This window comes from Phocoena phocoena, chromosome 9 (genome assembly GCF_963924675.1).
Source record: "Phocoena phocoena chromosome 9, mPhoPho1.1, whole genome shotgun sequence".
Lineage (NCBI taxonomy): Eukaryota > Metazoa > Chordata > Mammalia > Artiodactyla > Phocoenidae > Phocoena > Phocoena phocoena.
The window spans coordinates 62,069,724-62,091,551 of NC_089227.1; the positions used below are offsets into that span (position 1 = coordinate 62,069,724).

Here is a 21,828-nt window from a genome sequence, read left to right on the forward strand (position 1 = left end):
AATTCTGTGGCCATTTAAAGCTTGTGGTATAGGGGCTTCCCTGGTGGTGCAGTGGTTGAGAGTCTGCCTGATAATGCGGGGGACACGGGTTCGAGCCCTGGTCTGGGAGGATCCCGCATGCCGCAGAGCAACTGGGCCCGTGGGCCACAACTGCTGAGCCTGCGCGTCCGGAGCCTGTGCTCCGCAACAGGAGAAGCTGCGACGGTGAGAGGCCCGCGCACTGCGATGAAGAGTGGCCCCTGCTTGCCACAACTAGAGAAAGCCCTCGCACGGAAATGGGGACCCAACACAGCAAAAAAAAAAAAACAACAACAAACTCCTACCCCCAGCATCTAAAAAAAAAAATCTTGTGGTATATATGGTATATACAGACAGCTCATGCAGCTCAATATCAAAAAACAGCCCAATCAAAAAATGGGTTGAAGATCTAAATAGACATTCCTCCAAAGAAGACACACAGATAGCCAAAAAGCACATGAAAAGATGCTCAACATTACTAATTATTGCAGAAATGAAAATCAAAACTACAATGAGGTATCACCTCACACCAGTCAGAATAGACATTTCTCCAAAGATATACAGACTGCCAACAAACACATGAAAGAATGCTCAACATCATTAATCATTAGAGAAATGCAAATCAAAACTACAATGAGATATCATCTCACACCAGTCAGAATGGCCATCATCAAAAAATCTAGAAACAATAAATGCTGGAGAGGGTGTGGAGAAAAGGGAACACTCTTGCACTGCTGGTGGGAATGTGAATTGGTTCAGCCACTATGGAGAACAGTATGGAGGTCCCTTAAAAAACTACAAGTAGAACTACCATATGACCCAGCAATCCCACTACTGGGCATATACCTGAGAAAACCAAAATTCAAAAAGAGTCATGTACCAAAATGTTCATTGCTGCTCTATTTACAATAGCCCGGAGATGGAAACAACCTAAGTGTCCATCATCGGATGAATGGATAAAGAAGATGTGGCACATATATACAATGGAATATTACTCAGCCATAAAAAGAAACGAAATTGAGCTATTTGTAATGAGGTGGATAGACCTAGAGTCTGTCATACAGAGTGAAGTAAGTCAGAAAGAAAAAGACAAATACTGTATGCTAACACATATATATGGAATTTAAGAAAAAAAAATGTCATGAAGAACCTAGGGGTAAGACAGGAATAAAGACACAGACCTACTGGAGAACGGACTTGAGGATATGGGGAGGGGGAAGGGTGAGCTGTGACAGGGCGAGAGAGAGTCATGGACATATACACACTAACAAACATAAGGTAGATAGCTAGTGGGAAGCAGCCGCATGGCACTGGGATATCGGCTCGGTGCTTTGTGACCGCCTGGGGGGGTGGGATAGGGAGGGAGGGAGGGAGGGAGATGCAAGAGGGAAGAGATATGGGAACATATGTATATGTATAACTGATTCACTTTGTTATAAAGCAGAAACTAACACACCACTGTAAAGCATTTATACCTCAATAAAGATGTTAAAAAAAAAAGTCTACAAACGTTGGAGGGGGTGTGGAGAAAAGGAAACCTTCCTACACTGTTGGTGGGAATGTAAATTGGTACAACCACTATGGAGAACAGTATGGAGGTTCCTTAAAAAACTAAAAATAAGACTACCATATGATCCAGCAATCCCACTCCTGGGCATATATCTGGAGTAAACTGTAATTACAAAAGATACATGCACCCCAGTGCTTCATTGCAGCACTATTTACAGTAACCAAGACATGGAAGCAACCTAAATATCCATCCACAGATGATGGATAAAGAAGATGTGGTACATATATACAATGGACTATTACTCAGCCATTAAAAAGAATGAAATAATGCCATTTGTAGTAACATGGAAGAACCTAGAGATTATCATACTAAGTTAGAGAAAGACAAATATCATATGATATCACTTATATGTGGAATCTAAAAAAAAATACAAATGAACTTATTTACAAAGCAGAAACAGACTTAAAAAAAAACTTATGGTTACCAAAGGGGAAAGGTGGGGGGGAGGGGTAAATTAGGTGTTTGGGATTAACATATACACACTATTACATATAAAATAGATAATCAACAAGGACCTACTGTATAGCACAGGGGACTCTACTTAATATTCTGTAACAACCTAAATGGGGAAAGAACCTGAAAAAGAATAGGTATATGTATAATTGAATCACTTTGCTGTACACCTGAAACTAACATAACGTCAATCAACTATACTCCAATATAAAATAAAAATTAAAAATAAAGCTTGTGGTAAGCAGTTTGCCAAGGTATAGTAAGTGAAACCAAGTCATAGAACAATATTCATAGTGTTCTTCAGTTTTTTCAACTAATAACCCTGTGCCTATGTGTTTGGTAATGCATTTTTTAAAAGATCTGGAAGGCTATATCAAACCATTATAAGTAGACTCTCACTTTTTATAATGGCCCTGAATGGGGAACTTTTTATGAGCATGTATTAATTTTATAATTTTAAAATAATTTTTAAATGCTGAGGGCAACATAGCAGTCAAAAAGAGTCTGAAGATGGGAAATGTGATAATGAAAGGAGGAAGATGCCCAAGAAAGCAGGAAGAGATGATGATAGCATAAGAAGTAGCAGGAGTAGCTAGTATTCATTTAGCAACTGAAATGTGCCAAAATGTGTCCTAAATGCTTTACAATACCAAGTCACTTGATTCTATGGGGTAAATGTTATCAGTCAAGGAAATGAAGGCATAGAGAGGTCACGCACCTTGCCCAATCTGAGAGTTCACGAATGGTGCAGTTGGGATTCAAAACCAGGCGGTCTGAATTCAGAGGTAGTGCTTTTAATCACTGACCTCTACTGCTGGCTGCCAGGTGGGGTCCAGAGCACAGGTGGAGGAAGAGAGAAACCTGACTGAGCTGTTAGTTTTCTGTTGTTGCATAACAAATTACCACAAACATTAACGGCTTAAAAAAACAACCATTTAGTATCTCACATTCTGTAGGTCATAAGTGTGGGCAAGCTTAACTGGGTTCTCAGCATCTCACAAGACCAAAATCAAGATGTCAGCAGGGTTGGGCTCACATCTGAGGCTCTAGTGAAGATTATGCTTCCAAGGTCATTGGCGTTGGCAATATTGAGTTTTTTTGGCACTGGGACTGAGTTCCCCATTTCCTTGCTGGCTATTAGGGGCCTCTAATTAGTTTGCTGCACTCCTCACCTTGTAATCCTGATTTCATCTGTATCTGTCTGTAAAGTCAGCAGTGGCACGTGGAATCTCTCACAGGCTTGAAATCTGAGTCCCTATACTGTGACCAGTTAGAGAAAACACTGGAATTTTAAAGGGCTCTTATGATTTGGTTAGGAACACCCACATAATTTCCCTTTCCTTGTGCTTGTAAAATAATCTAATCATCAGAGTAAAATTCATCATACTTAACACTCCTGGAGAATAGGGGAAAATCCTGGGGCCATTTTAGAATTCTGCCTACCACAACTATGATGATGGATGGTGGGACGTCTTGGTGCAGGAAGGTCTGAGGGCTTGTAATGCCTTCCTGGATAGGACTTGAAAATGCTCAACTTGAAGGGAGATGTTTTGGGATGAAGATTTGAACAGGTGACTAGCAACCCAAAGTGTGCAACTAGTCAGGTTTATGGTGTAAGTTGAGTTTGGAGGTGACTTTAGGGGGGTACCAACTGCATGACTGTGTGATTTTTCTCTAGCAGTCTGGCTCGAGGTTCTTCTGAGAAAGAAGGCCAAAAGGACCACAGGTCAAGGGAGATGACAGGCTTAAGTGATGGACTTTAGAATCTAGGCCAGAAAGAGTAGATAGATAGATAAAACCACAGTGAGGGAGTATGGACAGTAGTTAATTTACAAAAGCTGCAGCATATGGTCAGATTCCAGTTAAAGCAGGAATGCTCCAGTAAGAGGTTAAAGATATAGAGCAGTGATTCTCCAAGTATGGTCCCCAGACCAACAGCCTTAGCATCATTTGGGGACTTGTTAGAGAGGAAAATTCCCAGGTCCACCCCAGAGTCAGAAACTCTAGAATTCTGGGAGCACAGGAATCTGTGTTTTAACAAGCACTCTAGTTGATTTTGATGTCCAAAAGGTTTGAGAATCATTTATGCAGATTCTTTCCTATTTTTAATGAACATTTTATCCTTAATGGGACAGTAAGAAATTCCTGAAGAGGCTGGGAAGGGGTAGCAAACACTGCGAGACATATAGAAGAGGACAAATGGCCCATGCTGTGCATGCTGAGCTAGGATGCCAAGGATAAGTTTAGAGCATGCCTAACTTAACTGGTCTCAGGATTTTCAGAAATAACACGCCCCGGTGATTCCGATCTGGACAATTGTGTTACTGAGGTACTATTCCAAGGCCAAGACCAGGAGGATGGATGGATGGATTTATTTGTTTATTTATTTAGCTAGCTAGCTAGCTAGCTAGCTAGCGGTACGCGGGCCTCTCACTGTTGTGGCCTCTCCCATTACAGAGCACAGGCTCCGGATGCGCAGGCTCAGCGGCCATGGCTCACGGGCCCAGCCTCTCCGCAGCCTGTGGGATCTTCCCGGACTGGGGCACGAACCCGTGTCCCCTGCATCGGCAGGTGGACTCTCAACCACTGTGCCACCAGGGAAGCCCCCAGGAGGATTTATTGATTAGAGTAAGAGGTGGGTCCATTCTGGGCTTGGATTGGCTGTTCTTTAAAGAAGGGGGAATCCAACCCCCAGGGTAAGCATTTGGAAATGGGAATAGAAAGTTCCTGGGACCCTGAAAACAGCAAGAGACCTGCTGGACAGGTAGGGACACTTACCTGTGAGCAAGATCTAGCTCCATTTGGCTCAACAACCCATAGGACTTACTCTCCCATAGCTGCAGGCACCACCCTGATAGGTAAGCTGCTTCTGCTGTGGCACAAAGCTAGAAGAGCACAGGTGGGCCATGCTTACCAACAGGAAGAGGAAGGAAGTGAGGGATATATTTTGGGATGTGGGTAGCTGACCCTGAATAGTAATTCCCCTATAGTCTTAAAATTTTTTCTGAGTCAAATACTCTGGAAAAATCTTAGGACTGGGGCAGTAAGATCCAAGCAAGTTAAATACAATGTAACCACACAAGATTTTTCATTATTGTTATAGGAACCCCTTCCCACAGTCAACAAATCATCTCAGGTGATTATGAACACACTGTACCTTTGATGCAGCAGCGCAGGATGTACTTAATATTAAAATCAGTTTTAGGGTTTCCCTGGTGGCGCAGTGGTTAAGAATCTGCCTGCCAATGCAGGGGACACGGGTTCCAGCCCTGGTCTGGGGAGATCCCACATGCCGCAGAGCAACTAAGCCTGTGCGCCACAACTGCTGAGCCTGCGCTCTAGAGCCTGCAAGCCATAACTACTGAGCCCGCGGGTGCGTGCCACAACTGCTGAGGCCCGCGTACCTAGAGCCCGTGCTCCACAACAAGAGAAGCCACTGCACTGAGAAGCCCGCGAAGAATAGCCCCTGCTCACCACAACTAGAGAAAGCCTGCGCACAGCAGTGAAGACCCAACGCAGCCAAAAATAAATAAATAAAATAAATAAAAAAATAAGTTTTATACTGTTAAAAAAAATAACGTGCAGATGAATGTATATAGCATTTGTGTTAAAAAAAAAAAAAAGCCCTTTGCTTGTCTGTGATGTATACAATATTCCTGGAAGACTTCACAAGCTGGTAAAATTGGTAGCCATTGGGAGAAGGAACTGGGAAGCTGGGGGAGAAAGGAAGTGGTACGAGTTTTCATAAGTAAACCTTAGGTACCTTTTAAATCTGGAGCACATACATGCATGCATTAAGAAATAAAAAATAAATACATTAAAAAAATAAATAACGAGCTTTTATTATCCTCAACAACAGAGGAAAGTCAAGCCTGAAATCTAAGGGCATTAAGTAGCCCCACCATGGAGGGTGGAAGCTGTGGCAGCACCTGGAAGAGCTTCCTCAGAGATTCCCTTAGTCTGGCCACCCTGCCAGAGGCATTTCTAAGGAATCAGGACCCACAGTGATCAGCAGGGAGGAGAACAATGAGAAAAGCCTTCCAGCCTGAAATCAGCCGCTGTCCAGAGCTAGCACCTGGCAAGATACAACTCACTCTTCTGGGGGTCACATCTTTACTGGAAGGTAGGTGAGAATTCACACCTGTGACACCAAATCTCCTCCTCTCTTGGTGTCTCTCTCTCCTATTCCTCTCTGATTCCACATTCCTCTGCTCTTTGGCCATGGTGTTTGATTTCTGAGAAGAGAATGTTGAACAAGTCAAGCTCTTGTCACTCTGAGTCTGAACTCTCATTTGACTTGGAAGACTTATGCTTTCGTTTTTTCTTCTTTTTCTTTTCTTTCTTCTTTTTCTTATGCTTCTCTTTCTTCTTCTTTTTCTTGTGTTTCTCTTTACATTCTGAGGAACTGGAGCTGCTCCCATCTTCATCTGATGTTGAATCCTCCAGTAACTGTTTTAACTGTTGTATCCTAAACACATAAGATTGACCAAAGAAACATATTCAATGTAACTTAAAAAATTCTTTTAGATAAAAATATAAGAACAGTAGTGAGGGTGAAAAATGTCACAAAGCATCACCTCATTAAAGACAGTACTTATTTTTGCATGTTTTCCCCATTCTTGTCTACACCCCTGCCTATTTTACATGACTGTAACCAGTGTACAAGCTATTTTGTATTCTTTTCACTGTCCTAAATGTTTCTGTATGTTTCCATAGTCCTTACTATTATAACTTCTAACAGATGGATACTTTCCTAAATCATTCCCCCACTGTTCAAGTTCATACTAAGTAATCTACCTCCAACAATTATAATTCAGCACAGGGAACTATACTCAATATTTTGTAATAATCTGTAAGGGAAGAGAATCTGAAGAAGAATATATGTTATGTATATATATTATATATAATAATTATATATAATTATAGTTCAGTATCACCAATTTGAAAAAATACCCCCCAAACCCCAAAAAAAGTCCTCTTGTTTTTTCACCCTGTCTAGGAATTTTTAACAAAAGCTCAGATCTTTAAAGAAGATCTAGAGAAGATAAATTACAGTTGCCAACGTCAACTATCAGTGACATGAGTGGGCTGGGCCAAGCCCATTGCTTTAAGTTAACCCAAGTAGAACAGGCTGGCCTGCTCATTCCCCACACACTGGCTTTTTCAGGGACTATTCCTGTCTTCCAAATATTTCGCAATTAAAGTACTATATTTACTAAAACCACTCCTCTAATACTGGAATTAAAAAATTTTTAATTTATAAAGGTTCTAACTATATAATTTCAAACTTTAAGAGGATATTGTTATCATCTGGACAATCTCACCTTACATCCTTTTCATGTCTTTTATTCTCTCGAATGATGTCGTACATGGGATCTTCATGTGCCTTGAGGGTTAGAGAAGGTTATGGTTAGGTTAGGCTTCACAGACTGTTAAATTAAATCCCTCTTTCACTGAAACTAATTTTTTCCCCTCCTGTGTGGTGTGATTTTATATTTAATACATTCTAATCCTTCCTAAGGGTTGCCATCATTTCAAACTCCTGGAGGCTATAAAAAAGATTTTCCAGTTATACAAATACAGGGTATAACTTACATAGCCTTTATAAGGAAATAAACCATGGCAAAATCATTATTAAATACCACTCAAGGTTAAAAATCTTGAGGTAATTCTATTTGTTCTATGTGGAAAGATGATCAAGAGATATTATTAAGCAAAACAAGGGATTTGGAAATGATGCGTAAGAATGATTCATTTACAGGTACACAAAAACATACTGGATATGACCAAAGAGAAGTCTGGAAGTATATTCAAGCTACTTACTACAAATTCCCTCTGGGGAGAGAGGCAAGATTGGACTTGAAAAATCAATTGTGAAAAACCTTACTGTAATGTTTCCATTTTGTTAAAATAAGGCAAATTTATTCTTATGACATTTGTATAATTAAAAGCTACTTAAATTACTTAAAAATATGAATACACAGAATGAAGTTTATGGCATGTGAATTATCTTTAAAAGTATGTTTATTATAAAATTTTTACATATCAAAGAAAACATAAAGTTAAAAATATCTATTATTTTACCAGCCGGGATATCCACTGTTAATATTTTAGTGTGGTTCTTCCAGTCATTATTCATCATTTACAGAAGATTATAATTATGTTATATATACAACCCTATTCTCTTTTTCACTTATGCTTTCATGAATATCTTCCTATGACATTACATATTCTTTTAAAACATAATTCTTAAAAGCTATATGATTTATATGTTGTGGTAACTTATGTTGTATATTGGACACTGCAGTTGCTTCCTATTTTTCTTCAGTTTCTATTTTCTAATCATATAAATAATTCTGAAAGTTATCCTTATACATTCATAATAATTTGTGCGTACTGATGTTCTGTTATATCCTTAGATCAATTCTTAGAATTTAGGTTTCTAAATTTTAAAAATATGAATATGTTTCAGTTTTTGAGATTTATCATTAAATTATCTATTATAGGCACTGTAAAAGTTGACATTCCAGGTAGCAGTGATTTATCCAGAATATTTTCTGTAAATTAGTAGAATGAAAACCCAGTATTTTAAATGTCTTAAAATCCTTGGAGAATGTTTATATACCCCTGTTTGATATGCTGATAATCCCAATATATCCAGTAATAGCATAGTTAAATTGACCAAAACAGTTACTGAATGGTGAATTAACCCTGGGAGGTGACTGTTAAAATAAAGTGATGAAATGATAGACTGATTTTACTGTCATCTAAAGAGGGTACATCGTTTATACACACACTTCGAGTTTTATGATAGAAAAATATACAGACTTTAGACAAAGACTGGGAAACTAGAACCCTGATTTTATTTATGAAATATGATTTTTTTACATAAGTAAAAAAAGACTGACTGGGGAATTCCCTGGCAGTCCAGTGGTTAGGACTCTGCGTGCTCACTCCTGAGGGACCAGGTTTGATCCCTGGTCAGCGAACTAAGATCCCACAAACTGCATGCCAAAAAAAAAAAAAGAAAAACTAACTGAATTGATAAAAATGCCTGCTTCAGAAAAAGAAGCACTGTTCCCAAGACAAAAGCAAATAACAGTTTAATACGCATTTTTTTGTTAATGAACTAATCTTTCACACAAATTCGATTTAACAGAGATGTAGTTAACACCAGATACTTTGGCCTAAAGGCTTTCGGAATGTATTTTATGTGAACCTCCAGTTCACTGGTGACTGCCTGATTCACCGACATTCATCATCTCCAGTAAATGTAAATTGACACTCTGGGGTTTTACTTACTACTCTGAACTGTTCTAACTTTTGGTTGCCTTTGATAAAGAAAGGGCATTCTTTGTCGCCCGTTCGGTGACCATACCGTTTACAACGCCAACCTGAAAACAAAGAAAAAGGGATATATTTCTGTAAGATAATGCATTTTTACTCAATCAAGATAAAGGTATCAGTAGATCATATTAAAGATATTCTTCATTAGATTCCAATTTTAAAAGCAAATATAATTAATGGATGAACCATGTAAGATCCCAGAAAAGAGAGGGAAACTAATTACTTCCTCAAGTATCCTTTAATCGTAGAGGTTTAGAAATGAATCAAGTACTTACTAAACAATCCCATGCAAAAAGCAAAGTGTGATTTTTTGTTTTTTAACTGTGTTACAGGTTGAATTGTGTCATCCCGTCTGCTTCCCCACTGTATTGAATTGTCCTAACCTCTAGTACCTCAGAATGTGACCTTACTGGGAGACAGGGTTTTTAGAGAGGCTTGGAATACATCCTTCCCTCACAGCCCTCAGGAGGACACCGTGACTTTGGACTTTTAGCCTCTGGAACTGTGAGACAATAAATTTCTCGTTTAAGTCATACAGTTGGTGGTACTTTGTTACAGCAGACCTAGTAAACTATACAGGCATCAAGCAACTCCAACCAAGGAGGTCAGGAAGAAGGAAGAGGGATTACAGGTAAGATCAGACCAATTTGCTCCACGCTGGTAGCTACTGAAAATATGTAGTGACAGGGAAATAATGTTTTCCCCTTTATATTTTTATTTGAGAGTTGGTAGTAGGAAACCATTGGGAAAAAATTAAGTTTAGGGATTCTCTGACCTGCCCCTGTCCTTATCTCCCCACTATTTCTACCTGGGGAAGAAGGAATGCACTCTTAATGCAAATGTAGACCGCTTCAAACACATGTCTGTCTTTATGACAAAAAGGGGGGGATTTTAAATGCCACGGATTGATGTGTGGGTATCAAGAAGGATCCATACCATCTGTGATCAAAACTCTTTGTTAAAGGAAAGGTGATCCTTGTTACTCAAAGTGTGGTCAACGGTACAGACCAGCAAGATTAGCATCACCTGGGAGCTTGTCAGAAATACAGAATCTCAGGCCCACCCTAAGTTTGAGAAGCTCTGCCCTAGGTAACACTAGGATCATGGAAATCAATGAATACGGGGTTATGTGTGCATGTGTTTTTCCATCTGGGATGGATCCAAGTTTTGTGGAGTCTGAAGCTTACATAAATTAAGGAGAGGAAGGGCTCTTTAGGGGGAAAAAAGTCTTGCCTTGGCAAATTTTATAGAAAGAAAGAACCATATGACTGCACTGGTGGGACTACAAAGAGCTTTGGAAGGTACAAGGGAACCTAAAGGTTAAGCTTCATTAACTTCATGCAAAACTGGTTCTGGTCCAGACTAAACACTTTTAATTTGCAAGTCAATGAAAAGAACTGTAAAATGGTTAAGTGAAGTACAACTAACTACCCTATCACAGAGAGGAGTGTTTTTTTAACCATAATTAAAAAAAAAAAAAAAGAAAAAAGAAAAAAGAAAGAAATGTAATCAGTTTAATATGTGATTCAACTCTGAAAATAATAAACACAAAGGGTTTACTTAACTAAATTTATGATATAACTATTACTGGGACAATGAGATATAGGAAGGGTACGTGTATGAGATGGGATGGAGGAAGAAAAAAAGAGCTGAATTCTTGTCTTCTATAGGAAGAAGTCAACAGATAATGAAGAAACCTGAAAAATCAAGGGGCAGGAATGTAATCCTGTTATCTAGATACACAGGGATAGGGACTTCCCTGGTGGCGCAGTGGTTAAGAATCCGCCTGCCAATGCATGGAAGATGGGTTCGGACCCAGGTCTGGGAAGATCCCACGTGCCACGGAGCAACTAAGCCCGTGAGCCACAACTACTGAGCCCGCGTGCCTACAGCCCATGCTCTGCAACAAAAGAGGCCACTGCAGTGAGAGGCCCGCGCACCACAATCAAGAGTAGCCCCGCTCGCCGCAACTAGAGAAAGCCCGTGTGCAGCAACGAAGACCCAACACAGCCAAATTAATTAATTAAAAAAAACCCCAAAAACCTTTATAGATACATAGGGATAAACTTCAAAATAACCTTCCTAAAAGAGGTTGAGGTGGTCGCCTTTTAGGTGAGGGGAATGAAGGAAAGGGGCTGAGAACCGCTATATTAATTATGTGCGTGAAGAATCTTTGTACAAAAAAATGTCTTTAAAGGCAGCAGTATCCCTTCTTCAAATGCCACTTTACGCTGGATGAAGATGCTGCTGCTCTGGTGCGGTGGAGGGTGTGCACACAGAGCTCTACCTGTTCCAGACCCATCCTCTGTGGCCCAGAGCTCCTCTCAGGTTACCTGGATAAAACCTCAACACCTCTGATGAGGATGACTGACTGAGGCAAGACCCAAGGGACCACCCTCCAATGCATCCCTTGTCCCCCATGGCATTTCTACATGCAATATCCTTTCTGTTACAGGAATATTACTGAAGCGTATACTCCGCAGGCAGCTACGGCCCTGTGGAAGACCATTGCCCTTACAGCCAGAAGCCCTGGAGTCTAGGCACTGCACTGCCTCTTACCCCAGAACACTTAATAACATATGCAAGGCGGCTTCCTCATCTATAGCACAGAGATCATGTCCTGACTTTAGCAGGGCTGTGGTGAGAATGAATTAAAAGAAGTGAACTTGTTTGTAAACAGTGGTCTATAACTTGCATGTATTGAGGGTGTTACTTGAAACCCTTCCACACTCACACTGCATGACTTTGACTTCTTTCCCCAGTGGCATCCAAAGTCCTTTGGTTGGTGCGTGGGCCAGAAATTCCCTGGCATGTTCATTGCCTGGGACATCTGGTATACAGTCTTCTGGCTTAGTCTCATCTTCCTGAAAAGGAAACAGTGTGTAAGCTGTGTGGCAAAAAAGCACCGGAACTCTCTCCCACCTGTCTGAGAACACAGCCCTGCCTGGCTTTCTCATGGGCTGGAGATCCCAATGTCATCATAAGTTACCCCCTGAAGAGCTAGAAAGAAAGACAAATCATAACTGACAGAAAAAACGGAAGTAACTATACTAGAAGAGCTAGCTATACCATGAAAACAAAGTAGCTGTTCTTAGAGAAGAGTTATAGTGTTTACATAGGATTGATCTGTGAGCTCCAAATTCTGATTCTAGATCACAAAAATTAGATTCTAAGATCACAAAAGGTTTTCTGCTAACTTAAAAGCTTTGTGGAATGAGGCAGAATATAGAGTTAAACAAGTAAGGTTTCCTGGAATAATAAGAACAATGTGTTAGAGTAAAATAGATTATTAGACCTTGAAGGCCACTGTCATGTTTTATAATCTCACACATGCCATATTAGTGAGATGTATTTTCATTACCAAATAACTGCACTATATAATTAAGGTGCTGTTTTTTTACCTTATGATTTTTTTTTTTTTTTTTTTTTTTGCGGTACGCGGGCCTCACTGTTGTGGCCCCTCCCGTTGTGGAGCACAGGCTCCGGATGCGCAGGCTCAGTGGCCATGGCTCACGGGCCCAGCCTCTCTGTGGCATGTGAGGTCTTCCCGGACCGGGGCACAAACCCGTGTCCCCTGCATCGGCAGGCGGACTCTCAACCACTGTGCCACCAGGGAAGCCCTTACCTTATGATTTTTTCAAGTTTCCATGAATACTAAATTTATAATGGAAAAATGTTTTCTAAAAATCTTTTTCTTATGTTGAAAGTTACCAAAAAGAAAAGGTTACTTTGGCCTTAAGTCCTCTAAGTCTCGCTCCTGCAGAAAGACACTGACACTGTGGCCAGGGTGCTGGAGGAGGGACTCCTGCAACAGGTAGGGCTGGACTGGATGAGCTTCACGTCTCCTCAGAGTCCAGTGTTCTCTGAGCCGATGACATTCAAGAAATCAGCACGGGGGGGGGGGGGGGGGGGCGGTCAGAGAAGGAACATGGGGCAGGAGAGCTTTGAGGAGATGCAGTCACAGTGAGACAGAAAGAATGGGAGTGAGTGCTGAGGAACACTCGGGGGGCCTGCAGTGGTTTCTTAGGGGACAGACACAAGGCTGATTAAATTTCTGCAAAGGCACAGGCTGTGACAAAGCCCAAAGTGCATGAACCGACTGCCATCTGCAGGGAAGACACAGAACTATCATAAAAGGAGGTTCAAACCTTATGCAGCTGTTTTTCTTAAGTGACTGAGTCTGAGCACTGAGTCAAATCTGTCTCAGAGAAAAACCAAAAGTACAAACTTCACACTGACCTTGATAAGTCCAGGAGGAGGTTTTTCATAACTAGAAAGGAAGAAAACACCAGTCATGAACCATGTTCATAGGAATGTAACACATCTCAATCAGCAAAAGGCAACTGCAGACCAAAATAAAAAGGGTATTTTTAGTAAGAACTTAAAACCATATTATAACTAACATAGTTAATAAAATATGCCTAGCAGTCAGAGATCTTATATAAATAAACTTATGCTATACCATACCCTGCTGGGATATAGCACTTAAATTCACCAAAATAATAACTAACTTGGTGTCTTAGGACAATGATTTTATTTTTGGAAGGAGGGAAAGCAAGAGATTGCAGGGAAAATGTGAGGTAACAAGAGCCTTGAACGAATTATGGTTCCAGCCTGTCATTACAGTTGTTGGTTGATTTACCTACCATAACTTCCACCTTCCATAACACTGAGAGGCTCATGGAGGTGGGGGTGTGTGAGTGATCTGTTCTGACAAGGGTGGGGGCTGTGCAGAACGGAGGGAGCAAAGCCTGAGGGAAGGGCCTGTTGTAGGGGAAGGAGGGGAGGGTGATCTGTCCCAGAGGCTCCCCCTCCCACCTCACCTGCCACCCCGCTCCCCCAGCCCCATAAGCTCCGGATTCAAGATCCTCCCCACTGGCCTATCCTGTTTGCAGAGTGGGCTGCTGGGCTGCCATCTGCTGCGCAGCTCTCTGACTGCCCTTTATGCCACTACTGACCTCCTGGGACTCAGGGATGCAGGACTCCTGCTTGGTGCCTGGATGACAGGCTGGCACTCAATGAAGAACTACCGCTAGAGAGGCAGGTGACTGATAGTGTGCAAACGTACTTCCCCTTCCACTAACAGAGAGAGCTCTCAGACCCCCAGGGTCCTGAGGATACAAATCATGCCTGTGCTCCCAACTCATTTCCACTTCTCATCACTCCGCTGGAACTTCTGGAAAAGGCTGATGGATGCCAAATCTAGAAAAGCAGCATCCAATGCTAGGGTTCACTTTAAACAAATCAATTTTAAAATTTAAAAATTGAGATATAATTGACATATAACACTGTATTACTTTCAGGTGTAATTATGTTCAGTTTCAAGTACTGACACATTCCAGGCTATGCAGCACATAGCATGGGCGTCTGGCTTTTAAATGAGTGCCTAATTGACACAACCTCCTTCTTAAAGAAAAGTAGTTGGAGGGACTTCCCTGGTGGTCCAGTGGTTAAGACTCTGTCCTCCCAATGCAGGGGGCATGGGTTCAATCCCTGGTTTGGGAACTAAGATCCCTCATGTCATACGATGCAGCCAAAAGAAAGTAGTTGGAAAAAGAGGCAGAACATCTGAACATCTGAGGTCTTTTCAATGCCTCTATAACGAAATTTTACTGAGAGAGGGCATCAGGATGCTGTGGCTGGTTTAAAACTGTATCTTGGCTCTAACAACTTGGAAATGGGGGAGTCCCAAAGTTGCTACACACAGAAGGTGAGTTCAGAGATGATTAATATTTTGAATTTTGTACAGTGAAAATAATAAATTCTAAAATGGTTAATCATTTATCTAATAGTCAAATAGATACTAATTATCCCCAAACTAGTCAAAAATTGTTTAAGTTAAAAGAAAGAAAGCAGTAGTGTATAGGACAGTGTGTTTGGTATGGTTCTATTTGTGTTATGGGAAAAGGGAGATTATATATATATAGGATACCTGAGGGAGGGAGCTTTATTTTTCACTTACATTTATTTACATGCAAATACACTGCCTCAATGTTTTTTAGTTACAAAAAAAAATGAAATTAATGTCATCTTCCTTACACCTATGTTGGTATAAGCCCAGGCTAATAAAGGTCTGAGAGATAAACCAAAGGTAACTTGGGACGTAGGAAAAAAAAAAAAAAAAAGGCCAAAAATATGCTAATAGGAGCTCATTTCTGCTATAGAGTTATACAGGCTGCATTTTTGTTTTAAAATTTCAATGTTATTTCTCTAATTGTTTCAGTAATTAAATCCTCACTCTTGCTCTAACCAACTTGCTATTTCCACCTACCAAAAAAGAACAGGTATATTAGGAGAAACTAAACTTAATTTTCAGGCGATATTGAAGGTTCAACTTAAAAACTTACTCCTTGCAGAAGTAACCAGTCAACAATAATCATGCCAGGCTTAGTTCTAAGTACCAGAAGGGAGAACTAAGGGGATAAGGGTACTCCTAAATGAAATCTAGAAAAGCCATGAAGTTGACACTCCTCTCAGAAACACCCATGTAATTCTTGACAAAGGTACTTTGTAGCTTGGGACCCCCAGAGTAGAGGCCTCCCCAGTGGCCCAGCTCATGTCACAAATTTAAACCTAAGTCAGCCTGAACTAATGGGAAATGCCTCACTGTCAAGGAAGTCTGGAATACCCCAATCACGATCCTCCAACTCAGCTTAATTTAGCTTATCTGACCCTAGATAAGAGGACGTGCTAGTCTTATAAGGAAATCCCTGACCCTCTAGCCAATCGTGCCCTATTTCCAAGTTGCCTCACCCGAGGCCCCATAAAACCCGCTCTTGTCCAAAATCCCTGGGAAGAGTGTTCCACTGCATGTGAAGTGCTGTACTTCTCAGTCCATGGATTGTTTTCCTTTGAATTAAGGACATCAAACTCGTTAACAAATTGTATCATTTTTCTCTGTCTTGATAAAGGAGATGTTTTGTTTTTTTGGAGTAGAGAACCCCATATCCCAGCCAGAATGTTTTCCAGTTCTAAATCAGTGTGAATGGGCTTTGCAGGTAAAAAAATTTTACTTTGAATTGTGATCCACTCTCACTGCTGTCTACCTTGGGCAAGTTAGTTAAACCCCCAGAGCCTCAATTTCCTCATGGGTAACTAGTTCACAGCCAACATGTGAAAGGCACTCCACAATGCTGGCTTCTGCCTCTTCTGTTGAAGAAAAGTTAGTGCTCTTAGTAGCCTCATGAGGCAGCTCAAGATTAGGCACTAGCATCATAAAGGCCAAGATCGGGACCCAAGAGAGAGGCCTCGCCAACCCTCACATCTTTTTACAGATCTGCAGCTTTATGGGGATTTACCAGCTGCTCCTAAGAGGAGGTGGGCATAGACCTGGCAGTGGACTTTCTACAGACATCATCCCCAGCCGGGTTTACTACCTTTCTAGGCCATGCGACTCTTCAACATCTAGCTCCAGGGATCACTGCCTTTTCCCCATGCAGGTGAGCTGGTATAGGATCATGCCACCTAAGATGGCTATTCTTTGGCTCTCTTTATATCCCCTATTTGATCAGTCCCTATGCTTCACCTACACCTTCCTGCATGACTGACTCTCCCTCTTAATCACAGAACTTATTCAATAACTGCCTCTGTGCTTGCCCCGCCCCAGCTAACAGCTCCATTAGGATAGTTTATCAAAGTGAAAACCTCTGCCTTGTGACAGCTGATAACCTGAGGGGCTGTGAGGGACACACCTCTCTGCTGGTTTCCCTGGTAACTGATGAGCCAACCTGATGTCAATCCCCACTATAACTGGTAAACCTCCCCACCCCCCAAGCAAAGACTGCTGTCTGTGTCCTGACTGCTGTCTGCTGTACACAGTGGGGTGCTGCTCCAAGACTTTGCTTCAGACTTATAAGATCCCCTATCCAAGAAACCTTCAGTGTCTCTGTTGCTATCTCCAGGCTCGCTCTTTGGTCTTGTGGCCGGGCAGTTATAAGACTTGCTGGCCTGTGGGGTGCAGTGAGGTATATCAGAGGTGGTAGATCAGGGTTCAGCAAATCTATCCCTACCTCCTCTGAGGCTCAGCAAATCACCATGTGATTAGAGGACTGGAACTTTCAGCCCCACCTCCAGGAAGGTTGAATTAATCACTAATGGCCAATGATGAATCAATCAAGCCCATGTAATGAAACCTCTATAAACACCCAAAAGGATGGCATTAAGACAGCTTCAGGGTTGGCGAACACGTGAAGGCGCGGCATACCTGGAGAGGGCATGGAAACTCTACAGAGCTTCTCACATACCTTACCCTATGTATCTCTTCCAGCTGGCTGTTCCTGAGTTATAACCTTTTATAATAAACCAGTAATCCAGTTAGTAAAACATTTTCCTGAGTTCTATGAACTGCTCTAGCAAATTAACCAAACTAGAGGGGGGGGTTGTGGAAACCTCCAGTTTATAGCAGGTACCAACCTGGACTTGCAAACATCTCTGGACTCTTCCAAATAAGGATTATGATGGAGGCGTCTAGTGTCCATCCTCACCCTCACTGTCACTAATCCAGGGCCTTTCTAAAGGGACAGAGTAAGATTTACTCCCTGAAGATTACACAATAAACAACTGGGTAAAAGTAGAATTAGCCTTTTAGATACACTACAAAGCTTTTTAGGTATGGTATATCCAAAGCAAATTCTTAAAATATTTTCCAATGGAAAGCTGTCGCATGTCATAGGCCTAGGCCTCTTTTAGGAGGAATAATGGAAATTTGCATAAATTGGGCAGGTGATACGGTCCATCAGCAGCCCTTCATTAGAAACAATGCTATGTCTTAGGCATTGGGACTTAAGGGAGTTTGGAAGGGAGGTGGTAAAGTCTATGTAAATATCCAGTAATCCGACAATAATTTATTTCTGCCATAGGAGTTGTATAAATAACATGGTCCAACTATCTGAATTCCTCAAAAATATGTAAATGTTTTTGCCTAGATAGAAAAAAAATGTGATGGAACTGAACATTTCTTTTTTATTTTTTAATTTATTTTTATATTTTGGCTGTGTTGGGTCTTCGTTTCTGTGCAAGGGCTTTGTTGCGGTGAGTGGGGGCCACTCTTCATCGCGGTGCACGGGCCTCTCACTGTTGCGGCCTCTCTTGTTGCGGAGCGCAGGCTCCAGACGCGCAGGCTCAGTAGTTGTGGCTTACGGGCCCAGTTGCTCCACAGCATGTGGGATCTTCCCAGACCAGGGCTCGAACCCGTGTCCCCTGCATTGGCAAGCGGATTCTCAACCACTGCGCCACCAGGGAAGCCCGTGGAACTGCACATTTTGAAATCTGTTATTATTAGCAATGGACTTCCCTAAAAAAGTCTATTTTAGAACTGTTTCCACAAGTGTAAAGGAATGTGGTTGATTTTTTTCCTAGGGCTAAATAATTCATTAGTTTAGGTAGCATGTTAAAAAGATATTTCTCAAAGATTAAGGTAATATTTAACTATTGAGAATAACAGATTTGGAAATGAGAATCGGAGTGTGTTTACTGAGTCGCTTGGCTTCTGTGCTGTGACAGCTGAGAAGTGTGCATTATCTTTGTAATAAATCCTCAAAATTAAAAAAAAAAGTTAGTGGAGGCCCATTATTTTGTGCCATCTGTAAATCCTTGCCATTATATCATTCAGATTGTGACAGGTTGCCCTGGGCAGTATGAAGACTAAATTAAGATAAATTTTGATAAGAGATTATCTCCTAAATAGGCATGGGACAAAAAAATCTTTATTTTGCCAAGTATGTAATAATACTCTTGGTGTATTTGAGCGTTGGGGTAGGATTTCTTTTGGAAGAGTCCTTCACGTAAGCATACTCCATCCCAGTTGTTCCTGTAGCCTGGCCCTATGGGGGCTGGAAGGCAGAGATGAGACTCCACATATACTCAAAATGTCCGTTCTGTTATGCCCAGTAGCCCAGGAGCACTCGAGTGACAGAGCCGGAAAATGGACAGGAGCATGTGTGGAAGACTCAGATGCCTTTGGGGGCCTGGCAGGTATGGTAAGAGTAAGAAAAATTAAGGTCAGGTGTAAGAAAATGACCAGAGGAGTGTGAGGGTAACTAAAGAGGGCATACCAGGTGGCAAAAGGATTTGAATTCCATTTGTAAAAAACCACAATGGAACTTAACATGCCTGGTTGACCAACTTACTTATCTGTCTTCCTTTCCCAGACTCTCTTAAAATGACAATTAAAGAAATAAAAAAAGGTTAGAAGCCACACAGAAATCCTGAGAGGAGATACAAGGCTGGAGACAAGAAAGGAAGGGAAAGAGAACTAAACCCTCATCTACTATAACATGAGCTTAATAGGTAACACTTACTATTCAATCGAAAAAAAGCAGTAAAAGCATATAATTCAGAAATAGTTAAATCCCAGAGAAAAAATTAAGTTTCCCCATTGAAGCCTTGGTTGGAGGGAAAGGAAGAGGGAGTGTGAGTAGAGATACAAACCACTATTTTTTGAAATTAGACTTTTCATACTATTTGATGTTTAAACTACGTTAAAGTATTATTCTGGAAATACAGACTTCCATTTAAAAGGAAAGAAGCCTCTGAACTAGCCAAACTATAAATATGCCAACAGCCCAGAACTTTTAAAATCTCTGAACTGAAAAATCCCACTGGTCTGAGAATCAGACACCCCGGTTTCTCTTTAGTTTTGTTAGTTTACAGCTCCGTGTGTGCTTTATCAGGTTACTTAACTGCTGAACCTGCATTTTCTCATGTGCAAAAGGAGGTTATAAAAGGATGTCTGTGAGTGTGCTCTGAGCTACAAAATAAATGTAGAGTATTAACAACTATGTGGCATCCTACAGTTAGGATACTGAGGGCTAGGGGGTGGGGTAGGGCGGCTGAGCCCTGCCTCAACTTATCCTAGGGAAATACTGTTCAACATCGGCCTTGCACAGGCAACAAAGAGCCTCCCAGAGTGCCCTGAAGGGGCCAGGACCGTGGATGCCAGCAATCCACAACCACTGTCCACTGAAATGAAATTCAGCTCAAGAGCCACACTGAAAAGAGCAGGCCAGGCTACGAGGAAGTATGCATTTTGTGCCAAAGCTCCCAGCGGTTAATAATGAAGGATTAACCCTTTAAGGACTTTTCATGCTGTCTCAGCAATCATGAGAAGGTAGGTAATGGGAAGTGCCTAAAACAAATAATTCAGATAACTCAGTGAACACCAAACTTAGTAAAGTCAGACTTCTAAAGCTGATTACAGAACGACAGAAACACAGAAAAGAGCCGCAAGGGTCATTAATCCAACCTTCCACCTGATGTTTAAATCTCCTTTACAACCAACCCTTCTCTCAGGCGTTATCTGGACTCTCTCCCGGGTAGCTGGGGGAGTACAGTGCCTCCTAGGTCAGGCCACGCTGACCAGCAAGAATCTATGACTCCGGTCCTAATTCTTCTTGTTGAGCTGGAACTGGCCTCTTTGTAGCTTCCACCCTTAACCCTGGTAAAAAAAATCCTGGGGACGAGAGAGAAGTCCACGCTCTCTTCTACCTGACAGCTCCTCCCGAAGAGTCAGGGACCAGGCCCTCACCCCACGTTTATTCTTCCCTTCCTCACCGCGGACTCATGTTACGGGACTGGGCTTTTTCCTCCCTAGTTAACAGCACTAGATGAAAAGAATGGGGATTTTACCCAGTTCAGAGCGAGCCCCTTGAACTGAGAAACGGGAAAGGACCCAAGGGCGCAGCCGCACTTCTCCTGTATTCAAATCCTGACGGACACCGACGTCGCCGCACGAGGAATAAAACCGTCGTTTCCGGCGGAGAAGCGCCCGCCCGCCGCCGCCTCGCGCGCCCGGGACGAGCCTGGGGATGGAGCCTCCCCCCTCTTCCTCCAAAGGCTGAGAGTCCAGCGTCCCGCAGCCCGGGATCAAAACCCGCACCCGGCTCGCTGGGGACGGGCCCACCTGTCCACTCGCAGGTCTCCAGCCCCGGGCGGGCCCCGCCGCGCGACCCCGGGCCCCGACCCCATTCCTCGCATTAGTCGGGGGCGGGCGTGACGGACTCACAAGGACTCCAGGTGCTTGAGCTGCTGCAGCTGCTGCGCGTCGTGCCGCCGCCGCCTCTGCTCCCGGCGGCGCTGCAGCTCTTGCTCCGGAGGCTCCCGCGGCCGCCGCGCACCCCCTGCCCCCGCGTCGTCGCGCCCGGGTCGGGACGACATCGCGGCCCCGCGCGGCGCGGCTGAAGCGGCCCCGTGCGGCGCGGCTGAGGCTGCCGGCGCGGCGAAGACGGTACTTCCTCTGCGCTGCGCACGCCTAGCCCCGCAGCGCCCCCTCCCGCTGCCGCTCCGCGTCCCGCCGGGCCGAGCCGGGTGTCCCCTCCGCGGTCGCCTGCACCGTGCAGCCCGAAGGCCAGCGCGGCCTCAAGTTGTTGATCGGAGCGCCGGGTCCTGCAGTCAGGTCGGCTGGTGCCGGAGGCCGGAGCGCGCCCCCTGGCGGCGTCCAGGAG

The 21,828-nt window shown here is 42.7% G+C and overlaps 1 protein-coding gene across 1 annotated transcript; it reads right to left on the minus strand.

Moving 5' to 3' along the window:
- Positions 1–5,861: 5,861 nt before the first annotated feature.
- Positions 5,862–21,567, minus strand: LOC136128293 (retinitis pigmentosa 9 protein). Its single transcript, XM_065884101.1, has 6 exons — positions 21,390–21,567; positions 13,628–13,658; positions 12,123–12,252; positions 9,344–9,435; positions 7,366–7,427; positions 5,862–6,509 (listed from the first exon to the last, which is right to left on the minus strand). The coding sequence occupies exons 1-6, from the start codon at positions 21,539–21,541 to the stop codon at positions 6,311–6,313; spliced, it is 666 nt and encodes a 221-aa protein (XP_065740173.1). The 5' UTR covers positions 21,542–21,567; the 3' UTR covers positions 5,862–6,310.
- Between the last annotated feature and the right edge of the window lie 261 nt (positions 21,568–21,828).